General features: G+C 37.5%; 1 protein-coding gene across 1 annotated transcript; it reads left to right on the plus strand.

Moving 5' to 3' along the window:
• Positions 1–649: 649 nt before the first annotated feature.
• Positions 650–26,705, plus strand: LOC108711068 (uncharacterized protein C3orf20). Its single transcript, XM_041586306.1, has 12 exons — positions 650–812; positions 1,295–1,415; positions 2,184–2,315; positions 3,376–3,486; positions 5,530–5,686; positions 6,458–6,707; positions 7,060–7,161; positions 8,749–9,073; positions 9,834–9,950; positions 15,370–15,512; positions 24,149–24,225; positions 25,355–26,705. Exons 3-11 carry the CDS (start codon positions 2,253–2,255, stop codon positions 24,207–24,209), a joined length of 1,329 nt encoding a protein of 442 aa, XP_041442240.1. The 5' UTR covers positions 650–812; positions 1,295–1,415; positions 2,184–2,252; the 3' UTR covers positions 24,210–24,225; positions 25,355–26,705.
• Positions 26,706–27,075: the final 370 nt, after the last annotated feature.

Below are 27,075 nucleotides of genomic sequence, written 5' to 3' on the forward strand. Positions count from 1 at the left end.
AGGCTACAAATGTATTGTTATTGCTACTTTTTGGTAATCTCATATTCATATTCCAGTTTCTTATTCAAATCAGTGTATGGTTGCTAGGGTAATTTGGACTCCAGCAACCAGATTACGAAATAACTCCAAAATTACACATAATAAAAAATAGAATAGCAGAATAGCACTCTCTACATCTTACTAAAAGTTCATTTAAAGGTGAACAATGCTTTTAAGAAAAGCTTTCCTGAGAAGAAACATAATCGTTTTGCTTTTATCAAATGAAATCTGGCCCATTGTGTTCTGTATATGTGTGGAAATGTACGTTATTATTGTTCCTGAGAATGTGTTGTGAATATTTATGTGCCTATTCTAGTGTGTTGAACTGATGGCAGGGCAAAGCATGTTTTAATGAATTAGTAACAAACAGCAGCAAGCACTGATCTTGGTAGCCTTGTGTTTTCTTACTGGTTATTATAACAACACTTTAATATATTTGCTTTGGGATGGATATATTTCTAAATATTAATTTACAGATGCAATGTAAATACATCTGAGTTGTAGTTTCTGTTTATTCATTTGTTTGTTGGAGGGATACACTTTTTTTAATTGCATCAAAAATATGAATATAAATGGAATGGAAATTAAACTGTAAAAGCTTCTTGACTACTCCTTAACATATGATTTATCTATCCGTCTGGACAGCTGGCTGTGTGTCAGAGCTACTCAGGGCTGCAGTGTGGGGGGCTTTATACTAATATCTTTTCTGTAGATCAGACCATTCTTGGTACATTCACTCCATTTGGACATGGAAGTGTTTGCTTTCCCGACAGGTAGGTAACAGAGCTATTAGTGCAACACGTTCTAAACACATACAGGCAGGTTAATAGGTTCCTGATAAAATGGACCATTGTGTGTGTGAATGTGATAAAGGACCTTAGTCTGTAAGCTCCACTAAAGCAGCGGCTGATGAATGATGTATAATTATATATAATCACTGTAAGGCACCGTTTACATGCTGGTGCTATAAATAAGGAATAATAAAAATAGCATAATTCCTAGAATAATTTAGTTTTAAAAGCTCATTTGACATCCATCTAGTAGACCATGTAACAATGATAATGTCCATTAAAATGTTTAATGTCAGCTGTATAAAAATGTTATATTTCTGTCACATCGGCAGATCATGCTACATCCATTATATATTACACCTGATACCCTAATAAAGAAAAAATACAGTATACATAAATAGTACTAAACTTAATGGTCTCCCTAATATACAAAACTTTTATCCATTGTCCTTTTTTTTCTGCAGTAATGTGTATGCTCTACAATATAATAACTTAAGTGGAGTGCTGACAGATAAACAAGGAGAAACAATACAAGAATGGAACTGGCCCTGGAATGGAAAATTAGGTGAACCAATCACAGTGCAGGTTTGGTTCACATTTAAGTTATTCCTCTTAACATCTCAACCATTGTACCTCTACAGGTATGGGATCTGTTATCCGTAAAACTATTTTCCAGAAAGCTCTGAGTTATGGGAAGGCCTTCTCCAATAGGATCAATTTTAATCAAATGATTTAAATTTTAAAAAAGTATTTTCATTTTCTCTATAATAATAAAACATTACATAGCACTTAATCCTAATGAAGATATACTTAAGAATGAAGATATACTTAATCCTTATTTGAGGCAAAACAATCCTATTCGCTTTCACTAATGTTTAAATTATTAATAAATTATTATTAATACTTTTCAGTGTAATATTAATTTCCACCTTGTTTGACCCTCTGTCTAGGGAAGCTAATGCATGGAAAACACCTAATACTTACACCAAGCTCTGTTCCCATATGCACACATGCCAATCCAGGCATGCCCATGCCATCACACGGGGATGGGGTCAAACAATTCTGCTGCCCAAAATCTTTGTATAGTGGACTCACAGGGACATAACATATACATAAGGAGGAGTTATGGTAACTCAGTATCAGTATACCTATATTACTATAGGATATTTTCAGTGAATAGTTTGCTGACCATACAAATGTATTATTATATATATATAATATATATATATAATATATATTAATTGTTAGAAAATAGGAATGAGGCACAATTTCCCTTTAAAGTCTATTTACTATTTACTACTAATAAATGTGTTTTACGATCATAAGTAATATGTCATTCTACTTTCTCTAAAGGTTAACGAATACCTCTCAGTTAGGATTGTAGGTCAATACTCTGTGAATTTGGTCTATAAATGGCAACATATGAAGGTGCGTTTGTCTCTCTCGCCCCTTGTGGATGTATCAGTGCCTCAGCTAGAAGACCTGGTGAGTTGTATTACAGTATTTGACACAGAACAAAATGTGTCTAGTTAAGAATGCACCTTTTTGTGAAGGTTTTGTTAACACAATCAGAACAAACAGAAGATAACCCTGCGCACATTCCAAGTAATGTAAAGGGGCAGGTATTGTCTGGGGCTTTACCACTAGCAAATTAAAAAAAACTCAAATGTGAAAATTCAGCATCTAAAAGCTGGCAAGTTCATGTAGAAGTCAATGGGAGCTTTCATAGGTTAAATTTAAGCAATTTTAAAATTAATTCAAGTTTTTAAACATTTTTGGAGAGTTGGTAGACCTATTGAAAATGATCAGTAGAATGTAAATTTGCCACATTCTGGTTTTTTTCTCGTTTTTAATCGATCAAGATTTTTAGATTCGACTAAGTTGGTTCACCTTCAAATTAACTTTAAGTTAAAAGTTAACTTAACTTTTTAATTAGTCTTTATTTATTTTTTTATAGTTTTTGTATTATTTACCTTCTGCTTTCAACTCTTTCCAGCATTTAAATGGGGGTCACTCATCCCAGAAACAAAAACTATTGTTCTGTGAAGCTACACTTTTATTTTTATTGTTATATTTTATAACTTATTTTTCTATTCAGACACTCTTCTATTCATAATCCAATGTCTCACTCACACCAGTGTTTGGTTGCTTGGATAATTTGGACCCTAGCAACCAAATAGCTACTAAAATTCTAAACCAAATAGTTGCTGAACAAAATGCTAAATAATTCAAAAAGCACTAATGAAGATTAGTTTAAAATCATCCTAAAATATCAGTCTCTACAACATGATAAAAGTTCATTTAAATGTGAACAATCCCTTTATTAAATAAGCTCACATTATACATTTTATAGTTTTTTACATTTTGATAAATAGGCTTCTAGGTGATGTTAAGCAGGGGGTTTAACAGGAGCTTAAACAACACATAATATGGTGTTTCTTAATCTTGTGTGTCAGCATATAGTGCTGCAGAATATGTTCACATTTATAATAATAATGGCTCTAAGACAAAAAAAGTTAGATATTTTCAATTACATCTATTTTAGGGGATACTTGTGACAAATGAAAGTTTCTCCTCCAGAACAGCAAGGGAAATGTGTAAGGCCAACAGAAAAAAGGCAAAAGAAAAAGAGACAAAGAAGAATCCAAGTAAATCGGTAAGGAAATCATTGTGTTTTTCAGACTTTTTTCTTGTCAGCAAAACTGTACTGAGTGCTGAGGCTTTTTCTGCAGTACACATATCCTGTTGCAATAGAGTTATACACAGGGAGTTTTACATTATTGATAACAGTTCATTGTTTGATGCCACACATCATTAACAATTCATGTTTGTAAAAGTAATACAATGTGCAACCACTCAAATAAGCAACAACTTTTACTTCTTACATGAGATTAGTGTTGTATTCTCTGATACTCAAGGAATAATGTTGTCAAACACATTTATAACCAGCATCGAACCCTGTAGTTGCGTATAAAACATAACCTCCATTTTCTGGAACACAGAAAATTAAATGTATCTTTAACTCACAACTACAGTCTATTATGACACATTAAGATTAATAATGCTGTTAAAATGTCAAAAACTTTATGTTGTTCAATTTACACCTCTATAGATGAGGGACCTTAATTGAATTAAGCAGAAGAGACAAAAAAAAGATGTGACGCTTGTTACCATATATTTAATTTGTGTTGTGTAACACTTTATTTTACATGGAATAAAACCATGTACCTAAAGGTTATTAATAAAGAGTGTTCTGACACTTTCTGGATAATGTAATAAAAAATGTGCAATATGTCTTATTACCTCTAGAAGCCAAATAGCAGGTTTCTGGTCATCAGATTCCTGGTTATCTATCTAAAAGCAAACATTTGATTCGCTGCTGTGTGTTACTAGACCTGGTAAAGCATTGCACTTGTTATTACATAACCCCACATGTTTACTGATTCACTTTTTACTTTGTAAAAAAACAGCTAGAACAGAATTGTGTGTGCTGAAAATGGAAGCAGAGAAAAGTTTGGTTTAGATTTATTTTCCTCAAACTGTAAGTGTCCCTTAAAAATTCTGGTGAAGTCAGAGAGGTCTGTTTGTACCTGGTGCTTCATCACTGATCTAAAATGCCAGTTTATTCTTTTTATGCACTTAAATAGAATGGATTGAATGCACTGGATTAATTTATTTTGTCGAAGCATTTTGAAAATATATCTATGTAATGTTTGTAGACCCATCCAATCTTAACTGTAATTTGATTAGTGGATTTTATTCTACCCTTTTAAGACTTGTGTTTTTTTACATATTACAAGAATCCCATTAAAAAGAATGAATATTGTAGAAAGGAGAACAACGATGTAAAGGGGCTTTAATTAGCTTACTTTGAATAACATGTCATCATTGTTCTGTGAGATGATACTTATGAAATTTAGTAAGGCAAGCAGAATAAATGTAAGAGAAGGCCACACTTAGAAAAAATATCCCACAGTAATAAAAAGACAGGATGTTGTTATGGATTTACTAATGCTTAAGCAACAGCATGAGGCACATTTATCAAGGGTCAAATTTTGAATTCATGTGAGTTTTTTGAAAACTCCCATAAATTTGAAATTTCGACCAATCAAAATTTATTCATAAAATCACATTTTCAACTCGGACAAATTTAAACGACCCGAAAACTCTAATTGAATTCGATTCAAAACTAAGAAAAAAACTTGAATGTCAGGAAGGCTGCAAACATCACCAAATTGATGCCTGGACCTCTCCCATTGACTTATACAGTAATTTGCCAGGTTTTAGGTGGTGAACTATGATTAATAACTGCAGTTAGAGCACCCCCACATTATTTAATTAAATGTATAGCAGATGCCAGTGAATAAGGGTGTTTCGAAGGCCACATATCTCCCTGTGATTGCTAAGGGACAACTCGGATTAAATAAGGGTGGGAAAATGGGAGTAGAGAAGACACAATCTAGGTTGTGTATGTTAAAATATCTCTTATAGGCATGCAATTATCTATGCATTTTGATTAATTACAACTGCACACAAAGGGAATAATGACCATTGCTGTGAGTAGTTATTAAGCAGTCCAGTGTGTGATAAAACTAAGCTCACCATTGCAATGAAAAGTTGAACATTTGTAATTTTTCACAGTATCTTTGCTTAAAAAGTATACAATTTTATTTTTATAATTTTTCTTCTGTTTTACTAGAAGTCAATATTAGCAGAGCTGGCCAAGACTCTTGAAATTCCTGAGGCACATGTCAGCCCTTTGAATGATTTCAGTGCAGTTACAGAGCTCAGGAGGCTTCAAAGAAAGATTAGAAATATTGTGGATGATTGGATGGAGCATTATCGACTGGCTTCAGGTATGTTTTGGGGGGGGGGGAGTACAGATATTTGTGAGCTGCAGGAGCATCCAGACCAACTGAACCTCAATTTCTGACAGCTAATGTTTGTGATTTTTTACATTTCTCCCTTTTATTTTTCATTAGGTTTTGTCCATGTATTTAGCACAAATATGTAAATTCCATTTTAAGACATGAACACCTTGCTACAGGTGGCACTCATGCTGGAACTCCAGATACTGCCATATGTAGGAGAACTGGGTGGACATTGGGCAATAATGGGTTACAGCTTTTATGCAGCACTGTACAGAATAAATATGTAGCATTGTACACACAAAACCCTTAGGAAAGAAAAACATCTGTAATGACCCTTAATGGGTAAAGCAGTGTTTGAGATCCTGATAATCAGAAATATTTGATTTAAATGTTTATTTCTATTTGGGTTTTCCTGGAAGTATAGTGAAGTCACTGTTATTACAATGCAATGCATTTAGTGCATGCATATACTGCATCTGGAACGCTGCTAAAACCTAAGAGGGGTTGACAACGTTAGACCACATCAGTGCACTGGAGGTTGCATACCTTGCACATAGTAAAGTAATCATGTGAGCTAACAAATAGTATGTACCCACTAACATAAACCATAATAGGGGAAAATAAGCAGAAAAGGGAACAGTTCTTTACACAATTATTACATTGACCTGGGCCTAGTATTTCTTGATGACAGAACCACCATGAATCCAATACAGATTTTTTTCTAAGTGTAAATAGAAAAATCCTTTGCTTTCTCAGGCATTGACTCCCCACATATTCAGAAGATGTCTGAAACACCTATAAAAATGTCAAGGAAGCGCAAGGTACAGTCTGCTGCAGTGCTCCCTGTTACTTCAATGACGGATCCAAAAGAACAGCAAACCAGAGACACAGAGGGAGCTGAAACTCACTACAAGGATATTCCTCTTCCACATGGACGTTTCCTGTCAGCTCCCGCACAAAGTAACTTCATGCGACTGGATACACCACTAAGTTTTCATTCCCCCAGGTACAAGCATAATATCTACAGTAAAGCATAGTATACACTCTGAACCACACATAATTGTGCAGATCCTCTTAAAACAAACCAGGGTGCATTTAGAAAGTTAATACTGGATTTAATAGCTTAAGCATAGCCAGTCACATTCTAATTCTACAAATTTCCCATTTAAAATTTTTTAAAAATGATCTTTACATATTTTTATGTAAACTCTGAAAACAAATATTTATCATAATTTTGTATGTTACAGCTGAGCCCAAAAAACAAAATATCTTTAATACTTATTATTTTTGTTTGCATATGAAATATTTGTTCTTTATTAGTGAAATATTGCCACTGCTATATCTCTCTGTCGCTGCAGGCCATCCTCTTCAAAAAAATCAACTGTCAAGCAAGAGCACAGTACCACAGAGGGAAGCCTGTATAAGAGTGTGTCTGGTATGCACACTCTCAATAAATCAGGGTAAGATTTTACTGTAGTTTTATACTTTGCTATCCTAGCAGTTGAGTACTTGCAACAGAAACATGTAAGGGGTAATATAATAAAAAGTCTGAAGTTTGCCCACATCTTGTAAACAATAATAACCAATCAGATGCTTATTTTCAAACAGTGGACCAGTAAATGATACCTCCTAATTGGTTGCCTTGGGTTACTAGACAAGTAGCAAACGTAAGACCATTTATTATATAGCCTCCTTACTGTAAACAGTGTTACAGTCTTGTGTTCCACAGGTGGACGTACATTGTCCAATCCAGTATATGCTGTCCTAAACAAATGGATACACACACACACACATGTGTATGTGTATATTATTCTGTTCTGAACTGCAGGAAGTAAAGGGGAGCTTTAGTTCATTAGCAGTTATGGCAAGCCTTACTCTTTGCTAATAAAGGCCTCTACATACATGCATATGCACATATATACATCTGGTGCCTGGCACATATATATATATACATCTGGTGCCTGGCCAAAGGGGTTTAGCCAGGCACCAGATGAGGTCACCAAATGAGCGGTTCTTATATTTTTCGACCTAAAAATACCACTTGAAAATGTTAGATACAGATTGGTGGTATCCTTGACATGGACAAAGCTTTTGATTGTATTGAATGGCCTTAATGATCAGAATGGACTTTAACCCCTCTTTTGTTAAGTGGCTTAAAGTAATGTAAAAAAAAAAGATAAGACACTCTCACTCATTTTAGAAGCGAAAAAAATATCTCTTTACATTGGTTGGGCCTATTGTCACCATCACTCTGCAAATGGATCATCCTAATAAACTTGTGGGTTGGAGCTGTATAAACTTACCTTACCTACATGCACGATGAAATTTGAAAATGTCTGGTCTCTGTGGTTAGAATCACCTGCCACGTCTATGTAATGACTCTAGGAAAGGAGAAGGACCCTACGAAATCAGCCACTGGTCTGTTCAGTTAACAGAAGAGAGGTGCAAAAAGAAAAGTGTCTCTCCTTGACGTACCAAGATATCAGTAAGAAGTATCATACTGAAAGGTCTTCTTCAGGGAAAGCCATGAAGATACCTCAGAAGCTCAGTTATACTTTGCTAGGTTAGCCCAGTAAAAACATTTGGATCACAAGGAGTAACTGAAGTATGCATAATGGAATTAAAGTACTTGCCCATATAATGTGGGAATATCTGAGGTATGAAAGACTGTGTACCATATGAGAAGAGAAGCTAGTCACAACAATGGTACCTAGGCAACAGAGAGGCAACACCGATCTTCGCAAATAGTTACCTCTGCTTCCTGCCCATGGACCAATCAGTGGTATACTGCCAATCCAAAACTGTTCTGTAAAAAGCTACTCATATTTTCCATTTTATGTGCAATTTGGTCAAGCAGTACAATCGCTGCTGGATAGTGACTTCATCAAAAGTATATTTTGACAATCCTAAATTTCTTTTTTTAATCTAATGTAGATGAACTGTATAGTTGTGAGTAATGATGTAATACTCTGAATAGCTAAACATCCCACCACATGTATGTAAAAAAATCAAAAACTTTTTTTTGTCTTGATCTATGAAACATAAAGAACTCCATCAGCCTCGTTGGCTCCTTTGTCTCCTGAACAAGACCTTGAGAGATTGTGGCGCATATCACATCACACATGTCCCATAGTCCTGCAGAGACTCATACTTGGAGAAGAAGGAGGGATGTGCAGGTGTAGCAATCACCAGATTCCTAATATCACAGACTTGGAGTATGACAAACTGATAAATATGAAGGTGCTGCCCACTGAGCAGATCCTTGTTGTGTGTGTTGTGTCATCAGGAAATTCAGAAGAGGATCAGAGCACTGATGTGCTGAATCTTCTGTATGAGAGAAAGAACAAGTACAGGAGTATGCCCTGCATGCAGGTATGTATACCTATAATTGGTGCTTAATGTCAATAATGATTAGTTACAAGAGGTTCTTAATCAAAGCTATAAATCGCCAACCCTATAACGAAGCAGTTTATGAAATGGTCCAAATAAATAGATATATGTTAATCATATAAAACAAGTCACATCAAAAATGTAACCTGTAACAGGCAAATAGGTGGTACTTATATCTAACACACAATCCTCATTATCCAATTATGATGGGCACTGTTCCTTTGCTCAGGCCATAACCAACAGAACAGCAACCAATCATCGATTACTTTTGAATTACTACAAGTAGGAGAATGAAAGCAAAGATTTGGGTTGTCATTAAAGGCAAATATACTTATGCAATTAAGCATCTACAGTATATTGCCTTAGAGCATGTGAAAAGAGTTTAGCATTCCTCAAAGTTAAGCAAATCATTTTTTTTCTTAAGCTATATTTTTAAAGGACAAATACATTGGAAACATGTATAGCCTGGCCTCCTGTTAGCTGCAGGAGCTAGTACTCACTGATGTACATGAAACACTGCTTCATTATCATCAGATTCTTAAAATGTTAACTTTTCTATAGAGGTTCCAAAGAACCTTAATTTTATGTGTTTGGTCATAATAACCCATCTGCATCATGTTTCAGTGTTTCCATTGCTTGTAACACAATACTTGGTTGCCATCAAGTACAACATACTGTTTTATTATTACAGAAAAGGATATAATTGATTTAAAATATATGTATTTGCTTTATGTTACTGCAGAGCCGCTTAGACTCATTTCGCCTGCTGAAATATGACATCAACAGTTGCACTGAATTTACAGGGTTCAAGGATCCCCTTCTGGTTCACAGGCACAACGTGGCTCCAGGCATGTTTCTGGTATGTACTATTATATTTGCAAAAGTAAGTGGAGCAGTGTTACCTCTAATTGTTTCTACAAGTTAAACCACCAGCCAACATGATCAATTGTGAGCACACAGAAGGTTTCACAAAGACAGTATAACATCTTACCCTGCTAGATTCAATTCCGGTTCATTGTGCAGTGTTCAAATATGAGATTAATAAAAGAGGATGTAAACCCACAAAAATGTTCTCAGTGTGCTCTTAAAATAGATAACATCAAGTTCACCTGATATCACAGTCCAGGGGATCTAGTGGTACATTGAAATGTTGACATTCATAGGAAAGTTATCACTGGTAGATTTGTTATTCCTATTCAAATGTAGCATTTTTCCTATGGGATAATTTTTTCCCATTTGTATGAATATTATTACCACCAAATTCATACATTTTAATGACCTGCCTCATTTTTCAAAGCATTGCCATACTCTATTCAAAACTCACACAATGCAATATATTTGTATTTAAGATGTATATTTTTCACATCTTTTCGCTCTTTAATAAATGCTGGAAAAGAATAATATACGTTGAAAATGTATTACATTTCCCCTAACCTTTGATAAATCTGACCCTAGTTTAAAAAAAATAATCCTCATGCAAAGGCAATATGGTTTCATTATTATCTACTGCTAGTGTCTCCGTAAGTGTATGTAGCAGCAAGAGAAAGTATCAAAAGCATAATCGAACAGCAAGAAAAAATGTGATGCTGCAAGGGCAAGTATAAAAATCATAATCAAATAACGAGAATATGTGGCCTCTGCTTTGCAAATTATTTTTGTAGAACAAACTGTATTCTTTGATCAGTGTTGGGAAGCATAGGAATCATAGACTGTGTATCTATGCATACACTGGCCACTAGGTGACACTGTTAATTCAGGAGTAATCCACCTGTCATTAGGTCTGTGCCTTTGCACCTTTCCATAGGCCCTGCTTATTGTTACAGAATATGGGGCATTGCAATTTATCTTAATATAGAGTTAAAACAATCTGAACCCATTCTATTCTGCTGATCCTGTTCCTATACTTAATTAAGTTATAAGTATGATCTCTCTATCTTCTTCCGATCTGCATAGTTTAATTTAACTTGATTCTTGATTGGCTTCTGATGTAATAACACTAGAGTGTGTATAAATGTAATAGAGGTATTTAGATTGCAGGCTCCCAAAATTTACTTTTGCCTATGAAAACAGAAAGATACCTTAATTGTTAAGAGGAAAGCTGATTCAAAGCCAAGGGGCTAGACTGCTACACAGTTATTGCTAGCGTGGACCAAGTGCAGTTTGGAGATCTACATATTTGTGTTTTTCTTGGGGGTTTTTTGCCCTTATTTTAACTCTAGCAGATAACTATTAAACAATGATCTGTGAAAGGTGTTTTTCTGACAGTAGCAGCTATATTTATAGAACATCGTTTGCCACAGTGTGTACAGACACAAAGAAGCCAGGGCCTGCAAGTCACAAACATCTTTTCTTTCTTCCTTCAGATCTGTGATTCACACACTTGTTTTCTGCTTGTTAAAATGCTGTTCTGATCAAGAAGAGCACAAAGAAAAAGCTAGAGAGGAATTAGCCTTAGGAAATCAGCATTCACAACAAACAGCATTTTATTTATTTATTTATTATATTTGTTTTAGAAAGGATTTAGTTTAGCCCCCACATCCCCATCTGGTATTTATTTAATACAGTGCTGCTACAGACATGAGCATGGCAGTTTTGAGATGCATTAAAATAATAATACTGAAGCTAAATTTATTTTTTGCGTTAAGGGGGATATTCGCCTTTATATTAACCTTTATTATGTTATAGACTAATTCTAAACAACTATTTTTGAAATATTAGTCTTCATTATTTTGTTTTTCAGTAATTTTGTATTCAATGTATTAGGGATGCACCGAATCCACTATTTTGGATTTGGCCGAACCCCCGAATCCTACCGGAAAGATTCGGCCGAATACTGAACCAAATCAGAATCCTAATTTGCATATGCAAATTAGGGGTGGGAAGGGGAAAACATTTTTTGCTTCCTTGTTTTGTGACAAAAAGTCACGTGATTTGCCAGCCCCTAATTAGCATATGCAAATTAGGAGTCGAATTCGGTTCAGCCAGGCAGAAGGCCGAATCCGAATCCTGCTGAAAAAGGCCGAATCCCAAACCGAATCTTGGATTCGGTGCATCCCTACAATGTATACTGGGCTTCACACTGTTCAGTTGACTTCTCAGTTCATATTACAGATGTCTTATGTTGGTGCATGAGGGTATGTGTACAATGCAAGCTTTGAAACAGTTCCGGTTATATATATATATACACAAAAGCCATGAATATCCTGTAAATTATATCCTTATAAACGGTGAGTTCTGATGTCATCAGTTATAAACGGTGAGTTGTGATGTAATTTCTGTCACATGACTCACTGAAATTTGTGTATTATGATAAATAAAGTACCCCCAGTTGCAAAATATGAGGATATTAGAAGTTACCTCGGAGTTCCATGAACCGTATAAAAACACTCGGCCTTCTGCCTCGTGTTTTTATATGGTCATGAAACTCCTCGGTAATTTATAATATCCTTATATTTTACAAGAGGGGGTACTTTATTCACTATATATATACTGTATAAAATCGTCAAACAAACTGCACTCCAAGGACTTCATATAACAAATTAAATGTGATATTTTATTCTCAACGTTTCGGCACCCTCACTGGGGCCTTCTTCAGGAGGGACAGCCCCAGTGAGGGTGCCGAAATGTTGAGAATAAAATATCACCTTTAATTTGTTATATGAACTCCTTGGATGCCATGGTCATCAGGTCACCCTGTGATTCCCAGGTTTGGGGCACTTCGATGCTAGAGCAGGCCTTTGTAGGGGTAACAACATTCAGGGCCTAGTGTTATAACCAGTGTTTATTTAAACCTCACGGTGGGTCATCATTATGATGTCAGCAAGGTGGGTGGGTTCTATGATCACTTAGCCTCACTTTGGCTATAAATTGTGTATCCTGTCACTGCACTGTGTTTCCTTGAAAAAGGTCCTTGTGTGGGACCGAAACGTTGGATTAATAAACTTTTTTTATTTTTACCCTCAAGTTGTTTTTTCTGCAAATCCTGTGAGTGCCATCACCTCTTACCTGCTATGAATTTTGTATGCATGAGCACCCAGGTAGTGTCTGCAATCAGGGAGTGCGGCCCATATTTGCTGCTTTTTATATATATATATATATATATATATATATATATATATATATATATATATATATATATATATTAAAGAACATGGGGTCGGTGCACCCAGAGCACAAAATGGATGCCTCGGTGCTGGAACAAAGAAAACAATCATATATAGTTATCAGAAAAAGTCCGCACACGCAGGTCTTAGGTGAAAAAGAAAAATGTAGTTTATTCAACGTTTCGGCCCAGTCACTTGAGCCTTCCTGAGGACGGCTCAAGTGACTGGGCCAAAACGTTGAATAAACTACATTTTTCTTTTTCACCTAAGACCTGCGTGTGCGGACTTTTTCTGATAACTATATATATATATATATATATATATATATATATATATATAGTTTAAAAAAAGCACTTTTTTGGGATGGGGGGGATGATGGAGATAATTTTACATGTGAATAGTTTAGTAGCCATGGATTTTGTTTGTCAGTTTTAATATACAGGTAAAGGATCTGTTATCTGGAAACCTATTATCCAGAAAGCTCAGAATTATGGAAAGGCCATCTCCCATAGACTCTATTTTATCCAACTAATCCAAATTTTTATAAATGATTTCCTTTTTCTCAGTAATAATAAAACAGTAGCTTGTGCTTGATCCCAACGAAGATACAATGAATCCTTATTGGAAGCAAAACCAATCTACAGGGCTTATTGAACGTTTAAATGATTTTCTAGTAGACTTAAGGTATGAAGATCCAAATTATGGAAAGATCCGTTATCACAAAACCCCAGGTCCCGAGTATTCTGGATAACAGGTCCCATACCTGTATAAATGAATGTCTCTTAATGTGCATCCAAGATTGTCAAATGGTCACTCTCTTTGCAAGTATATTATTGTAATACACAAGAGCCATGAATATCCTGTAAATGAAAGAATGCATACTGATGTCATTGGTTAAAATCGGCGCTTACTGGTGCAAGTGGTGTCACATGACTCACTGAAACTTGCCTACAATAACAAATATTGGAAAAAACATGATGTATAAATATGGTCATATAAATCCTTTGTGACATATAATCACCAGCATCGGACTGGGGGCCCACCGGGTTGCTGCCCCAGGCTCAACCCACTTATAATGGTCCCAGCCACAACCACCCCTCCACCAGCCCCCCCCACCCTGCACATGCCTATTTTCTTTCAAATCTGTGCCGTAGGGGAGGTCAGGGAGTGGCGCAGAAAGAGAGTCTAGTTGGTGGGGGCAATAGGTTCTTCCCAGTGTCCCACAGGCTTAGACTGACCCTGCTTATAGTATAGCTCATATTTTACAATAAGGGGTATAGTATACCCTATATAAATAAAGCATTAAATAAGGTTGTGAGGGTGTGTTGCTTGATCCTGCTTCATATGACACTTAATTCAGAGTGTCACCCCTTTTCAACTTACAAAGTATTGCAAAGTATTGCCAAACACAGATTGGTTACATGAAGTCATTTACCATGGAGAATAATGTACCAAGAATTAGAATGGTAGTGCAAATGGCCATGACACATACAGTAGACTGATATCCTTTTTTTAGCTGAATTAAATTGCAAGGAGAATACATTTGGAATGAACAGGTACGGCAGCAAGAAAGGAAATGCATTGTCAGCAATGTGCCCATCATTATGTAGTATATAGTGCTTGGTGCTGTGTGGAACATCCTCACAAAGCTGGTTTTGAGAGAGAAACAAGGGCAATTTGTTCTGGGTCCCCGGTCTGGCGACAGCTCCTACTATCAATAGCTATTATATTTATAGTTTAAAAATATGTGGGGGTGGGCACATTTCCTTAGGTCCTGCCACCCCCCCCCCCCAATCTAAGTCTGACCCTGCTGAAAATGCACATAAAGCATCGAGTGCAGAGTTCATAGGAAGCCAGAGGCAAATTCTTCTCTGATCACTGGAAATGCTTCTTGCTACATAGATAGATGTCAGAGCTCCAACAACAGTGCCTTTGATAATACTATTCAAAGGAATTAGAATAAAGAATGTTACAAAGCGGATGTATTTTGAATTGAGCTCTGTGCTGCTGTAGGATTCTTATTTTAGCTGCAATGATTGTGAGAAAACATTGCGTTGGGGCCTGAGGAAACATATATACTTTATATACAGATGGGGGGGGGGGTTAAACTACTTCAACTCCATATACTTCCTCCAGACTTATAATCCATATATATATATTATTGTCCTTTACTAGATGTATTTTCGTGGCAAGCTGCTTTTCGCAAACTACATATTTAATGGCTACAGCAGATCGGCCAAAGACCTTCAGAAGCAAATAGTGAAATCAAGAAGTGACTATCAGATGGGATACAGTCTTCCCTGTGATTTCAAATTCAGGTTTGTTCTTTTTCATCTACTTTGCCTTTGTTTCCTGCTTTCACCTGTCAGTACAGAAATGAAACACTGCAAAGTAATTTAAGGATTTCCAACTAAAACTTACGAAAACCTTCACAACACAGGCTGGACATCCCTTTCTGACAACAGGGCCTCTGATGCCCAGGGATCCAGTGTAAGTACTTACATACTGCTGTTCTATATTTCCATATCTTCCTGGGAAAATTCAAAAACATAGCTAAGTACTAGTATAGTAACCCAGAGCAACCAGATATCTACTTTCAGCAGACAATTCCAAAATATTAAGGTATGCGTTGAATCCCAATTATTTGGATTAGGCCGAACAACAAATCCTACAGAAAAAGATTTGGCCGATAAATGAATGGAATATGAACCCTTAGAAATATTAAAAAAAGTGTCATCTTCAGCCAATCAGTACTTAAAACTCCCATGACTTTTATGCTTTTAGGTTGAGAAGCAAAGGGCCTGGCATTTCATGTGCATTCCTACAAATAGCCAATGCAAATTGCTGATACCTTTGCTGGTACCAGTCCAATGTAGCTAATTTTATTTAGGGACATTTACAGTTAGCTTTTCATATCTCCAGGGGGAGTCTGGACTGAGATATTTTTTGTGCTGGATGGAGCAACATAGTCACTTCCTGTTTAGGAAGCTGTAACTGGTGATCAACTACACCAGAAAGGTTTAATGCCAAGTTAAAAGGAAACGGAATTTCTTAGCACAGCATCATTGGTAGTATAGACATCAGCTGCAGGGTCTGCTGCCCCTAATGTATTCCTCTCAGGCCATAATAATTCCATAAATAATTTAGTCATATGCCAAGATAAGCATTGAACAGGGAACTTTAACATTCAGCACATTGGATATATTTATTAGGGTACTTTCCACATGTTTTGCAGAGATTTTGCTTTTAGTCTTATTGTGGTCCAGAAACACTTTTTTTTCCTCAGGCCAGATTGTCAAGAGTTTGTGTTTAAAGGAAAACTATACCCCCCAAACAATGTAGGTCTCTATTAAAAGATACTGAGTAAAACAGCTCATGTGTAAAACCCTGCTTCATGTAAATGAACCATTATCATAATAATATACTTTTTTAGTAGTATGTGCCATTGGGTAATCATAAATAGAAAATTGCCATTTTAAAAAACAGGGGCCGCCCCCTGAGATCGTAAGATTCACTGTGCACACATACAAACCACATGTAAGGTCACATGAGCCAATTAACAGACAGAGTTCTGCCTTTTGCTTCCTCACTTCTTCCTGTTACAGTTAGTGTTGTAGTATTTCTGGTCAGGTGATCTCTGAGGCAGCACAGATAGAGTCACAAAATGGTGGTTCAAGGCAAGAGATGTAAATATTTATGTAAATCTGTTGCTTAACCCTTTAAATGCCACAGATCGTAGAATCTACGTTCTGTGGCAAAGGTACTTGAAATGCCACAGAACGTAGATTCTACGTTCTGCAGCACTTCCGGGTTCAGAAGCGGAGGAGCGGCTGTTAGAGCCGCTCGCTCCGTTCCTGCTCGATCCCCTGCCCTAGGCAACGAGCAGAGCAGGGGATCGAGTGGCCCTGGGGCGCGATCGCCCAGGGGCCCAAAAACAGCAGCAGGCACGTGTTACTTACGTGTCCTGCTGCTGCAGCCTGCACCGGATCGACGATCTCCGCCCCCACAGCACACAGACAGGAACCACGAGGCAGATGTCTTCCAGGGAGTCTTCCTGATCGCCTGCAACAGTCTCCAGCGATTTTTTCAGGTTAGTGCAACAATTACACACACAAACACACCAACACACACTTATTACAGTAATACACACTTAGATTCACACTTACACACACTTACACATACATTTTTGGGGATTGGGGGGGTCACTTACACTCACTGCACTTACACACATGTGCACACGCACACACGCGCACATAACATGTAATTTACCATTTGTACACACGCACACGCACATACATGGCATTGTGGCTTTTTTTTTTTTTTTCTTATCGCATCGTCTCTTTTTTTGGCTGAAAAAAATGTTTTATTGCCATTACGAATAGCGTATTCGCTAACCGTACTGTGCAATATCTTTTTTATGTTATTTCGGTGATTATATTGCAATTTTGGGTATTTTGGTGCATTTTTAGCCATTTTATTGAATTTTTAGCCATTTTATTGCATTTTCAGCTCTGCGTATGTTGTGTTCACTTGTTTCTAGCCGTATAACCTGTTTGGCCCAGCTAAAATATTCAAACTGTGATTCTGACGGCCGATAACACTAGTCTGGAAAAAAAAACATTGATTTTTGTGGTTTTATTGGATTTTTTTGCATTTCACTCTTTACTGCCTTATTTTGTTTGCCTTGTAAATTTTATCTACTTTATATCCATTTGGGGGTCTCTGTGCGCCACATAGTTTGGTATATCTATGCATATTGGGCATCAAAGTGTTCAGTAGACCCTGGCGTTCATATTTAGGATGTTTTATGCTGATACATTACGAAATGTGGGGCATATAATGGGGTAAAATTCAAGCTTTGTGACGATTTTCAGAAATTTGATAAAAACCGTTATGTTCAGCATTGCTTTGCAGTTTGGCAGTTTGCAGTAGAAACACTTATTTACCCATATTGGATTCGTCAGAATGTGTACTTTCTGAAAATATATGGTTTTCTGGGGTCTCTGTACTGTTAGGGGGGTCTAATGTCGCATAATACACACACCAGGTGCTCATATTGCAGCAGCCAGCGCGTCAGCCGTGAAAATGTATATACACTATTGTCATTTGGGGGTCTCTGTACACCACATAGTTTGGTATATCTATGCATACTGGGCATCAAAGTGTTCAGTAGACCCCTGGCGTTCATATTTAGGATGTTTTATGCTGATACGTTAAGAAATGTGGGGCATATAATGGGGTAAAATTCAAGCTTTGTGACGATTTTCAGAAATTTGATAAAAACCGTTATTTTCAGCATTGCTTTGCAGTTTGGCAGTTTGCAGTAGAAACACTTATTTACCCATATTGGATTCGTCAGAATGTGTACTTTCTGAAAATATATGGTTTTCTGGGGTCTCTGTACTGTTAGGGGGTCTAATGTCGCATAATACACACACCAGGTGCTCATATTGCAGCAGCCAGCGCGTCAGCCGTGAAAATGTATATACACTATTGTCATTTGGGGGTCTCTGTACACCACATAGTTTGGTATATCTATGCATACTGGGCATCAAAGTGTTCAGTAGACCCCTGGCGTTCATATTTAGGATGTTTTATGCTGATACGTTAAGAAATGTGGGGCATATAATGGGGTAAAATTCAAGCTTTGTGACGATTTTCAGAAATTTGATAAAAACCGTTATGTTCAGCATTGCTTTGCAGTTTGGCAGTTTGCAGTAGAAACACTTATTTACCCATATTGGATTCTTCAGAATGTGTACTTTCTGAAAATATATGGTTTTCTGGGGTCTCTGTACTGTTAGGGGGGTCTAATGTCGCATAATACACACACCAGGTGCTCATATTGCAGCAGCCAGCGCGTCAGCCGTGAAAATGTATATACACTATTGTCATTTGGGGTCTCTGTGCGCCACATAGTTTGGTATATCTATGCATATTGGGCATCAAAGTGTTCAGTAGACCCCTGGCGTTCATATTTAGGATGTTTTATGCTGATACGTTACGAAATGTGGGGCATATAATGGGGTAAAATTCAAGCTTTGTGACGATTTTCAGAAATTTGATAAAAACCGTTATTTTCAGCATTGCTTTGCAGTTTGGCAGTTTGCAGTAGAAACACTTATTTACCCATATTGGATTCGTCAGAATGTGTACTTTCTGAAATATATGGTTTTCTGGGGTCTCTGTACTGTTAGGGGGTCTAATGTCGCATAATACACACACCAGGTGCTCATATTGCAGCAGCCAGCGTCAGCCTTGAAAATGTATATACACTATTGTCATTTGGGGGTCTCTGTACACCACATAGTTTGGTATATCTATGCATACTGGGCATCAAAGTGTTCAGTAGACCCCTGGCGTTCATATTTAGGATGTTTTATGCTGATACGTTACGAAATGTGTGGCATATAATGGGGTAGAATTCAAGCTTTGTGACGATTTTTCAGAAATTTGATAAAAACCGTTATGTTCAGCATTGCTTTGCAGTTTGGCAGTTTGCAGTAGAAACACTTATTTACCCATATTGGATTCGTCAGAATGTGTACTTTCTGAAAATATATGGTTTTCTAGGGTCTCTGTACTGTTAGGGGGGTCTAATGTCGCATAATACACACTCCAGGTGCTCATATTGCAGCAGCCAGAGCGTCAGCCGTGAAAATGTATATACACTATTGTCATTTGGGGGTCTCTGTGCGCCACATAGTTTGGTTATATCTATGCATATTGGGCATCAAAGTGTTCAGTAGACCCCTGGCGTTCATATTTAGGATGTTTTATGCTGATAAGTTATGAAATGTGGGGCATATAATGGGGTAAAATTCAAGCTTTGTGACGATTTTCAGAAATTTGATAAAAACCGTTATGTTCAGCATTGCTTTGCTGTTTGCCAGTTTGCAGTAGAAACACTTATTTACCCATATTGGATTCGTCAGAATGTGTACTTTCTGAAAATATATGGTTTTCTGGGGTCTCTGTACTGTTAAGGGGTCTAATGTCGCATAATACGCACACCAGGTGCTCATATTGCAGCAGCCAGCGCGTCAGCCATGAAAATGTATATACACTATTGTCATTTGGGGGTCTCTGTGCGCCACATAGTTTGGTATATCTATGCATACTGGGCATCAAAGTGTTCAGTAGACCCCTGGCGTTCATATTTAGGATGTTTTATGCTGATACGTTACGAAATGTGTGGCATATAATGGGGTAGAATTCAAGCTTTGTGACGATTTTCAGAAATTTGATAAAAACCGTTATGTTCAGCATTGCTTTGCAGTTTGGCAGTTTGCAGTAGAAACACTTATTTACCCATATTGGATTCGTCAGAATGTGTACTTTCTGAAAATATATGGTTTTCTGGGGTCTCTGTACTGTTAGGGGGGTCTAATGTCGCATAATACACACTCCAGGTGCTCATATTGCAGCAGCCAGAGCGTCAGCCGTGAAAATGTCTATACATATTGTCATTTGGGGGTCTCTGTGCGCCACATAGTTTGGTATATCTATGCACATTGGGCATCAAACTGTTTAGTAGACCCATATGTTTATATTTAGGATGCTTTATGCTGGTAATGATACATGGACAATACGATGCTGGAAAGTTGAAGCTTTGAGGCAATTTCCAGATATTTCACCAAAACCGCCAAATTTGGCAAAGCCTTGCGACTCAGTAGTTTGGAGCAGAAAGGCATGGGTACCCATTTTAGATTCTGTAGAATGTGTACTTTCCAAAAATATATGGGGTTGGGGGGTAAACATCTATTTCTGTGTTTTTACCCCACAAAAATGCAGTGAATGTGTTAATTTTTCATTAGCTGAAGTTACCCACCGGACAATTTGTATGTGCTAACTTCATTTTGGGGCCTCTAAATGCCATATACTTTGGTAAACTTATGAACGATGGCCACCAAAATGTTCTGAGGAACCCTGGCAATCATATTTAGGGTGCTTTTTCTTAGTACGTAATGACACATGGGTGATATGGTGCTGGGAAGTTGAAGCTTTGAGGCAATTTTCAGATATTTCACCAAAACCGACAACTTTGGGAAAGCCTTGCGACTCAGTAGTTTGGAGCAATAAGGCATGGGTACCATTTTAGATTCGGTAGTAGAATGTGTACTTTCCAAAAATGTATGGGTTTGGGGGGTAAACATATATTTCTGTGTTTTTACCCCACAAAAATGCAGTCAATGTGTTGATTTTTCATTAGCTGAAGTTACCCACGGGACTGTTTGTATGCGCTAACTTCATTTTGGGCCTCTAAATGCCAGATACTTTGGTAAACCTATGAACAATGGCCACCAAACTGTTCGGAGTAACCCTGGCAATCATATTTAGGGTGCTTTTTCTTAGTACGTAATGACACATGGGTGATATGGTGCTGGGAAGTTGAAGCTTTGAGGCAATTTTCAGATATTTCACCAAAACCGACAACTTTGGGAAAGCCTTGCGACTCAGTAGTTTGGAGCAATAAGGCATGGGTACCCATTTTAGATTCGGTAGAATGTGTACTTTCCAAAAATGTATGGGTTTGGGGGTAAACATATATTTCTGTGTTTTTACCCACAAAAAATGCAGTCAATGTGTTGATTTTTCATTAGCTGAAGTTACCCACGGGACTGTTTGTATGCGCTAACTTCATTTTGGGGCCTCTAAATGCCAGATACTTTGGTAAACCTATGAACAATGGCCACCAAACTGTTCGGAGGAACCCTGGCAATCATATTTAGGGTGCTTTTTCTTAGTACGTAATGACACATGGGTGATATGGTGCTGGGAAGTTGAAGCTTTGAGGCAATTTTCAGATATTTCACCAAAACCGACAACTTTGGGAAAGCCTTGCGACTCAGTAGTTTGGAGCAGAAAGGCATGGGTACCCATTTTAGATTCAGTAGAATGTGTACTTTCCAAAAATATATGGGTTTGGGGGTAAACATATATTTCTGTGTTTTTACCCCACAAAAATGCAGTCAATGTGTTGATTTTTCATTAGCTGAAGTTACCCACGGGACTGTTTGTATGCGCTAACTTCATTTTGGGGCCTCTAAATGCCAGATACTTTGGTAAACCTATGAACAATGGCCACCAAACTGTTCGGAGTAACCCTGGCAATCATATTTAGGGTGCTTTTTCTTAGTACGTAATGACACATGGGTGATATGGTGCTGGGAAGTTGAAGCTTTGAGGCAATTTTCAGATATTTCACCAAAACCGACAACTTTGGGAAAGCCTTGCGACTCAGTAGTTTGGAGCAATAAGGCATGGGTACCCATTTTAGATTCGGTAGAATGTGTACTTTCCAAAAATGTATGGGTTTGGGGGGTAAACATATATTTCTGTGTTTTTACCCCACAAAAATGCAGTCAATGTGTTGATTTTTCATTAGCTGAAGTTACCCACGGGACTGTTTGTATGCGCTAACTTCATTTTGGGGACTCTAAATGCCAGATACTTTGGTAAACTTATGAACAATGGCCACCAAAATGTTCTGAGGAACCTTGGCAATCATATTTAGGGTGCTTTTTCTTAGTACGTAATGATACATGGGTGATATGGTGCTGGGAAGTTGAAGCTTTGAGGAAATTTTCAGATATTTCACCAAAACCGACAATTTTGGGAAAGCCTTGCGACTCAGTAGTTTGGAGCAGAAAGGCATGGGTACCCATTTTAGATTCAGTAGAATGTGTACTTTCCAAAAATATATGGGTTTGGGGGTAAACATATAATTCTGTGTTTTTACCCCACAAAAAATGCAGTCAATGTGTTGATTTCTCAGTAGCTGAAGTAAAGTCCTGAACAATTTGGATGTGCTAACTACATATTGGTGTCTCTAAATGCCAGATACTTTGGTAAACCTATGCATAATGGGTATCAAATTGTTCAGTGGACCCCTGGCAATCATATTTCAGGTGCTTTTTCTTGGTACCTAATATAGTTTGGGATATGCGGAGCAGCAAAATAAAACCTTTGAAATGATTTTTCAGAATTTTGAATTTTTTGTTGAAAAACCGCTATGTTCAGACAAGCTTTTATGTTTGGTAGTTGGGAGTAGAGAGACATAGTTACCCATTTTGTAATCGGCAGAATGTGTACTTTTCAAAAATGTATGGTTTTCTGGGGTAAACCTACGGTTTCAGGATTTTTTGCCTTGGAATCTAAAGCATGCCGTTTTCTGCCTTAGTGCTTTCAAAATTTGGTAATAGACTGCCGGGAGTTTTTGCTGTACAGAAATCCTAAATCTCCCTAAAACTATACATATCTGGTATTGGCACGTTCGAGAGACATAAGGCTTTCCAAATCAGTTGGATTTTCATCCGTAAAATGAAATATTTTTCTGGTATAAATTGATATACGATGAAAAATGGTAATTTTTCATTTTTTTTTGGTATTTAGCACTATAAATTTTTTTGCACAGGTGGAAATACATGAAAACTCAGGCAGATTTAGAAAGCTCAGTTTCTACCGAAAAAAACAATGTATAGTTTTCCTAGGTAAACTATAGGTTTCCCCTCAGAAAATGCCCCTAAAGTGAGAGAGCACAAAATGTTTCAAAAACGGCTGGCATTTCGCGTAACCAAAATGTGAAATTCTGCTGGCACTTAAAAGGTTAAGTATTCATTTTGGGGGTATAGTTTTCCTTTAAGGAGCTCATGGGATCATCACTTTCATTGGTTCATAAGACAATATTATGTATTCTCACTGGAATCTAGATATGCACACAGCGCATATATAATAAGCAAGTTTTAAAACACTCCATCAATTATAAAGTAAGCTTTATACTGTATGTTCTTACAGTAAACACAGCTTTTATAGTACAGCACTTAGCAGATATAATACTAATCCTATAAACTTCTGCTTGCTCAGAAATGTTCCTATTCCTGTCCCTGAAGTGTTGTATGTAAGTCTTGTTGATGGATGCATATACTGTTATTTTTTTTTATTTTTTTTAAAGCAATGAAGGCCACATGCACCTTTCTTCTCTTCATACTGGACAAGATAGTTTAAGAACGTGACCATGGCAGGATACAGGTATGGATTGTATTGGAAATTTAATAAAGTATTTACACTTTAAAGCAATTAGAAGTAAATGAAGCAAGTAGAATCCTACAAGATAAGCTTTTATATACACTTCATTAGCTGTATGTTATAAGGTGCCTTACTGGCCGGCATGTTTATGCATAAGGGTTAGAGCAATCATACCAGTGACATTTTTTTAAGGAAAGCCAAATTCACTAGTGGCTGCCAATGTAAGGCACCCCCCACCCCACTTAGGGGCAAATTCACTAAAGCGCGAATCGCCTAACACTAGCGCAAATTCGCCAGAGTGACGTCATTTCGTTACTTTGCCGATTTACTAACGGGCTCTGGCGTAAATTCGCTAGCGAAGTGGACCTACTCTAGCGCTACTTTGCACCCTTACGTCAGACGAAGTTGCGCTATAGCGAAGGGACATAACTATGCTAATTCACTAACTTGTGCATTTTACTGAACGTTACCTCTTGCGCCAGACTTGCCTTTGCCACCTCAGACCAGGCGAAGTGCAATAGAGTAGATAGGGATTGCTTCCCAAAAAACTCTGGCGTCTTTTCCTTTTTTAAGGGTGATAGGCTGAAAAAGATTGTACATTTTTTTGGGGGTACCCTCCTTCACCCGTACATTTCCTAACATATGGCACCTAAACTATACAGTGGGCACATTTATAGGGAAAAATAACAACTCTATTTTATTTTATGAACCTTTCCCAGGCTTGTGTAGTGTAATGTACTTGCTGTTACATATACGTCCATTGTACTTTAACTTTGCGCTGTATGCAAATTAGGCATCGCTAGCGTAACTTCGCTTTTCTTGACGAATTAACGCTAGTGCAACTTCAGATTTTAGTGAATTAGTGGCGCCCTGGAGAAACTTCGCCTGGCGAAGTGCGGGAAAGGCGTCGCTAGCACATTTTCGTTGCTTAGTGAATTTGCCCCTTAGTGATTTGCTTCATATACAGTGGTTAAAAAAGGGCTAATATTGGACATGGGTGAATACTGTAAACTTGCACTGGAACCCACTTTGGGCACCCTCTAATCTCACAAATGTGTTCGGTCTTTTTGATGTGCAAGGCAAAGTCGGGCAGTCAGTTGCTGTTTTTTTTTCTTTTTTCTTTCTTTAACAGCTTACAGTCTTCTATCGGAGAAGAGGCAGTGATTTTCTGCTAGACCAGCAGAACACAGAACAACCATAGCATTTTATAAGCTTTCTGCATGTGGATCTGCGTATTTATCTATAGTGACATTAAAAATTCATAATTTTGATTTTGATAAATAGTATTACTGAATTCACAGCATTTGATTCATATTTTTGTTCCATTTAAAACAGACAAAAAGTGCAAGTGCAAGAAATGTATTTTTTCCATGTGCAGGATTTTCTTGGAATTCCAATGAATAGGAAGTGCCATGGGCTGTGTGGCATCAGCTACTGTTGCAATCTAAGCAATAGTGCCAGATACCAAGTAACCCATAGCATTGCAATGGTACTTGGTACTGAAAACTTAGGGTAGAACTACATGGGCGACTTTGGTGCGTTTCCGGCGGATCCGACGCGCAGCATGCAGCGTCTGCATCCGACAGTCGTGTTGTGTCAGATGAACGTTGCGATACCATCCAACATTGCTTACCTTATTTTCTGTGGCAGCCGATTTAATGCCTGCGTTTTGGCACATTGAGATGGATCCACCGGAAACGCACAAACGTCACCCATGTAGTTTTATCCTAACACCTCTCCAAATCCTTTCACCCTCAATGTTAATCACATGCAGAGAGACGGGATTTGGACAATTATTTTCTGCACCACAACATAGTCCCAGCATGGAAAATAAATAAATAGAAAAATAGTGAGTGTGTGTCGCATGAATAAAATCTACCTTTAAAGCAAGGAATTACACATCAAAAAGATGCTTGAAGATATTTACCTCAAATGCTCTTTCCTGTCCTAGTCACTCCAGTTCCGCCAAATTAATTAATTATAGAACATCTAGCCTCATTCGTTTTCCAATACCTCAGCACTTCCCTTTTGTTTCAGGCGTTCTCTCCCCAGCTAGATAATCAGATGTTTTTAAAGCTGGAATTCAGTTGTGTGGGTGGGTGATATTGTGGGGCTTTGTAACAGACTGCAAATAAAAATCATTGGCACTTAATTAGAGTTAGCAGAAGTGATACGAGAAGTACTGAATCCTGCAGCAAAGTGGTTGACTCTTGTTCAGTTCACTCAGTATTTCATCCTCTATTATTCTTGTATTATGCAGCGTTCCATTTAACAGAGGATCACCTAACAACTGCACCATTGATGTTAACAGCCTTGGCTATTTATCAAGTGACAATAACAAAGTCCCATACTGTATGTTTGCATCTAGATTGTCCAAAATTAATTCTAGCATATACTTTCCTCAGGACCTTTGCCCTTTTTGTATGTATAGTACCTTTGAAAGTTATCCTTTTCAACCATAATAAAATATAATGGAAGAATTTCAAAATGATCTGAAAGCTTCTCACCATTCAGAGATGTTTCCTGCACTATAGAGTGCAACTCCAGTCTTATAGTAGCTGCTAATTACATTCTGCACTCATTTACTTAACCACATTCACTCTGTATTTTATAAAATTCATTTTTACTGCATAAGGAAAGAGTCCTGCGTGCATCTGGTTGGCAGACCTGTGCCCAACCCGGCCCCACAACCCTATCTGCACCTACCACTTAACATGCCACCTTACCCAGAACCGCTACTTGGCCTGCAAATAGATAATTACCTTCCAACCCTTAACCACAAAACCGTGGCATCATTGCGACCTAGTCCAGTGAAATTGCCAAATCTCCAGAGGAGGGTGTGAGGTGGTGATG

Source organism: Xenopus laevis, chromosome 3L (genome assembly GCF_017654675.1).
Source record: "Xenopus laevis strain J_2021 chromosome 3L, Xenopus_laevis_v10.1, whole genome shotgun sequence".
In the NCBI taxonomy this organism is placed as follows: Eukaryota; Metazoa; Chordata; class Amphibia; order Anura; family Pipidae; genus Xenopus; species Xenopus laevis.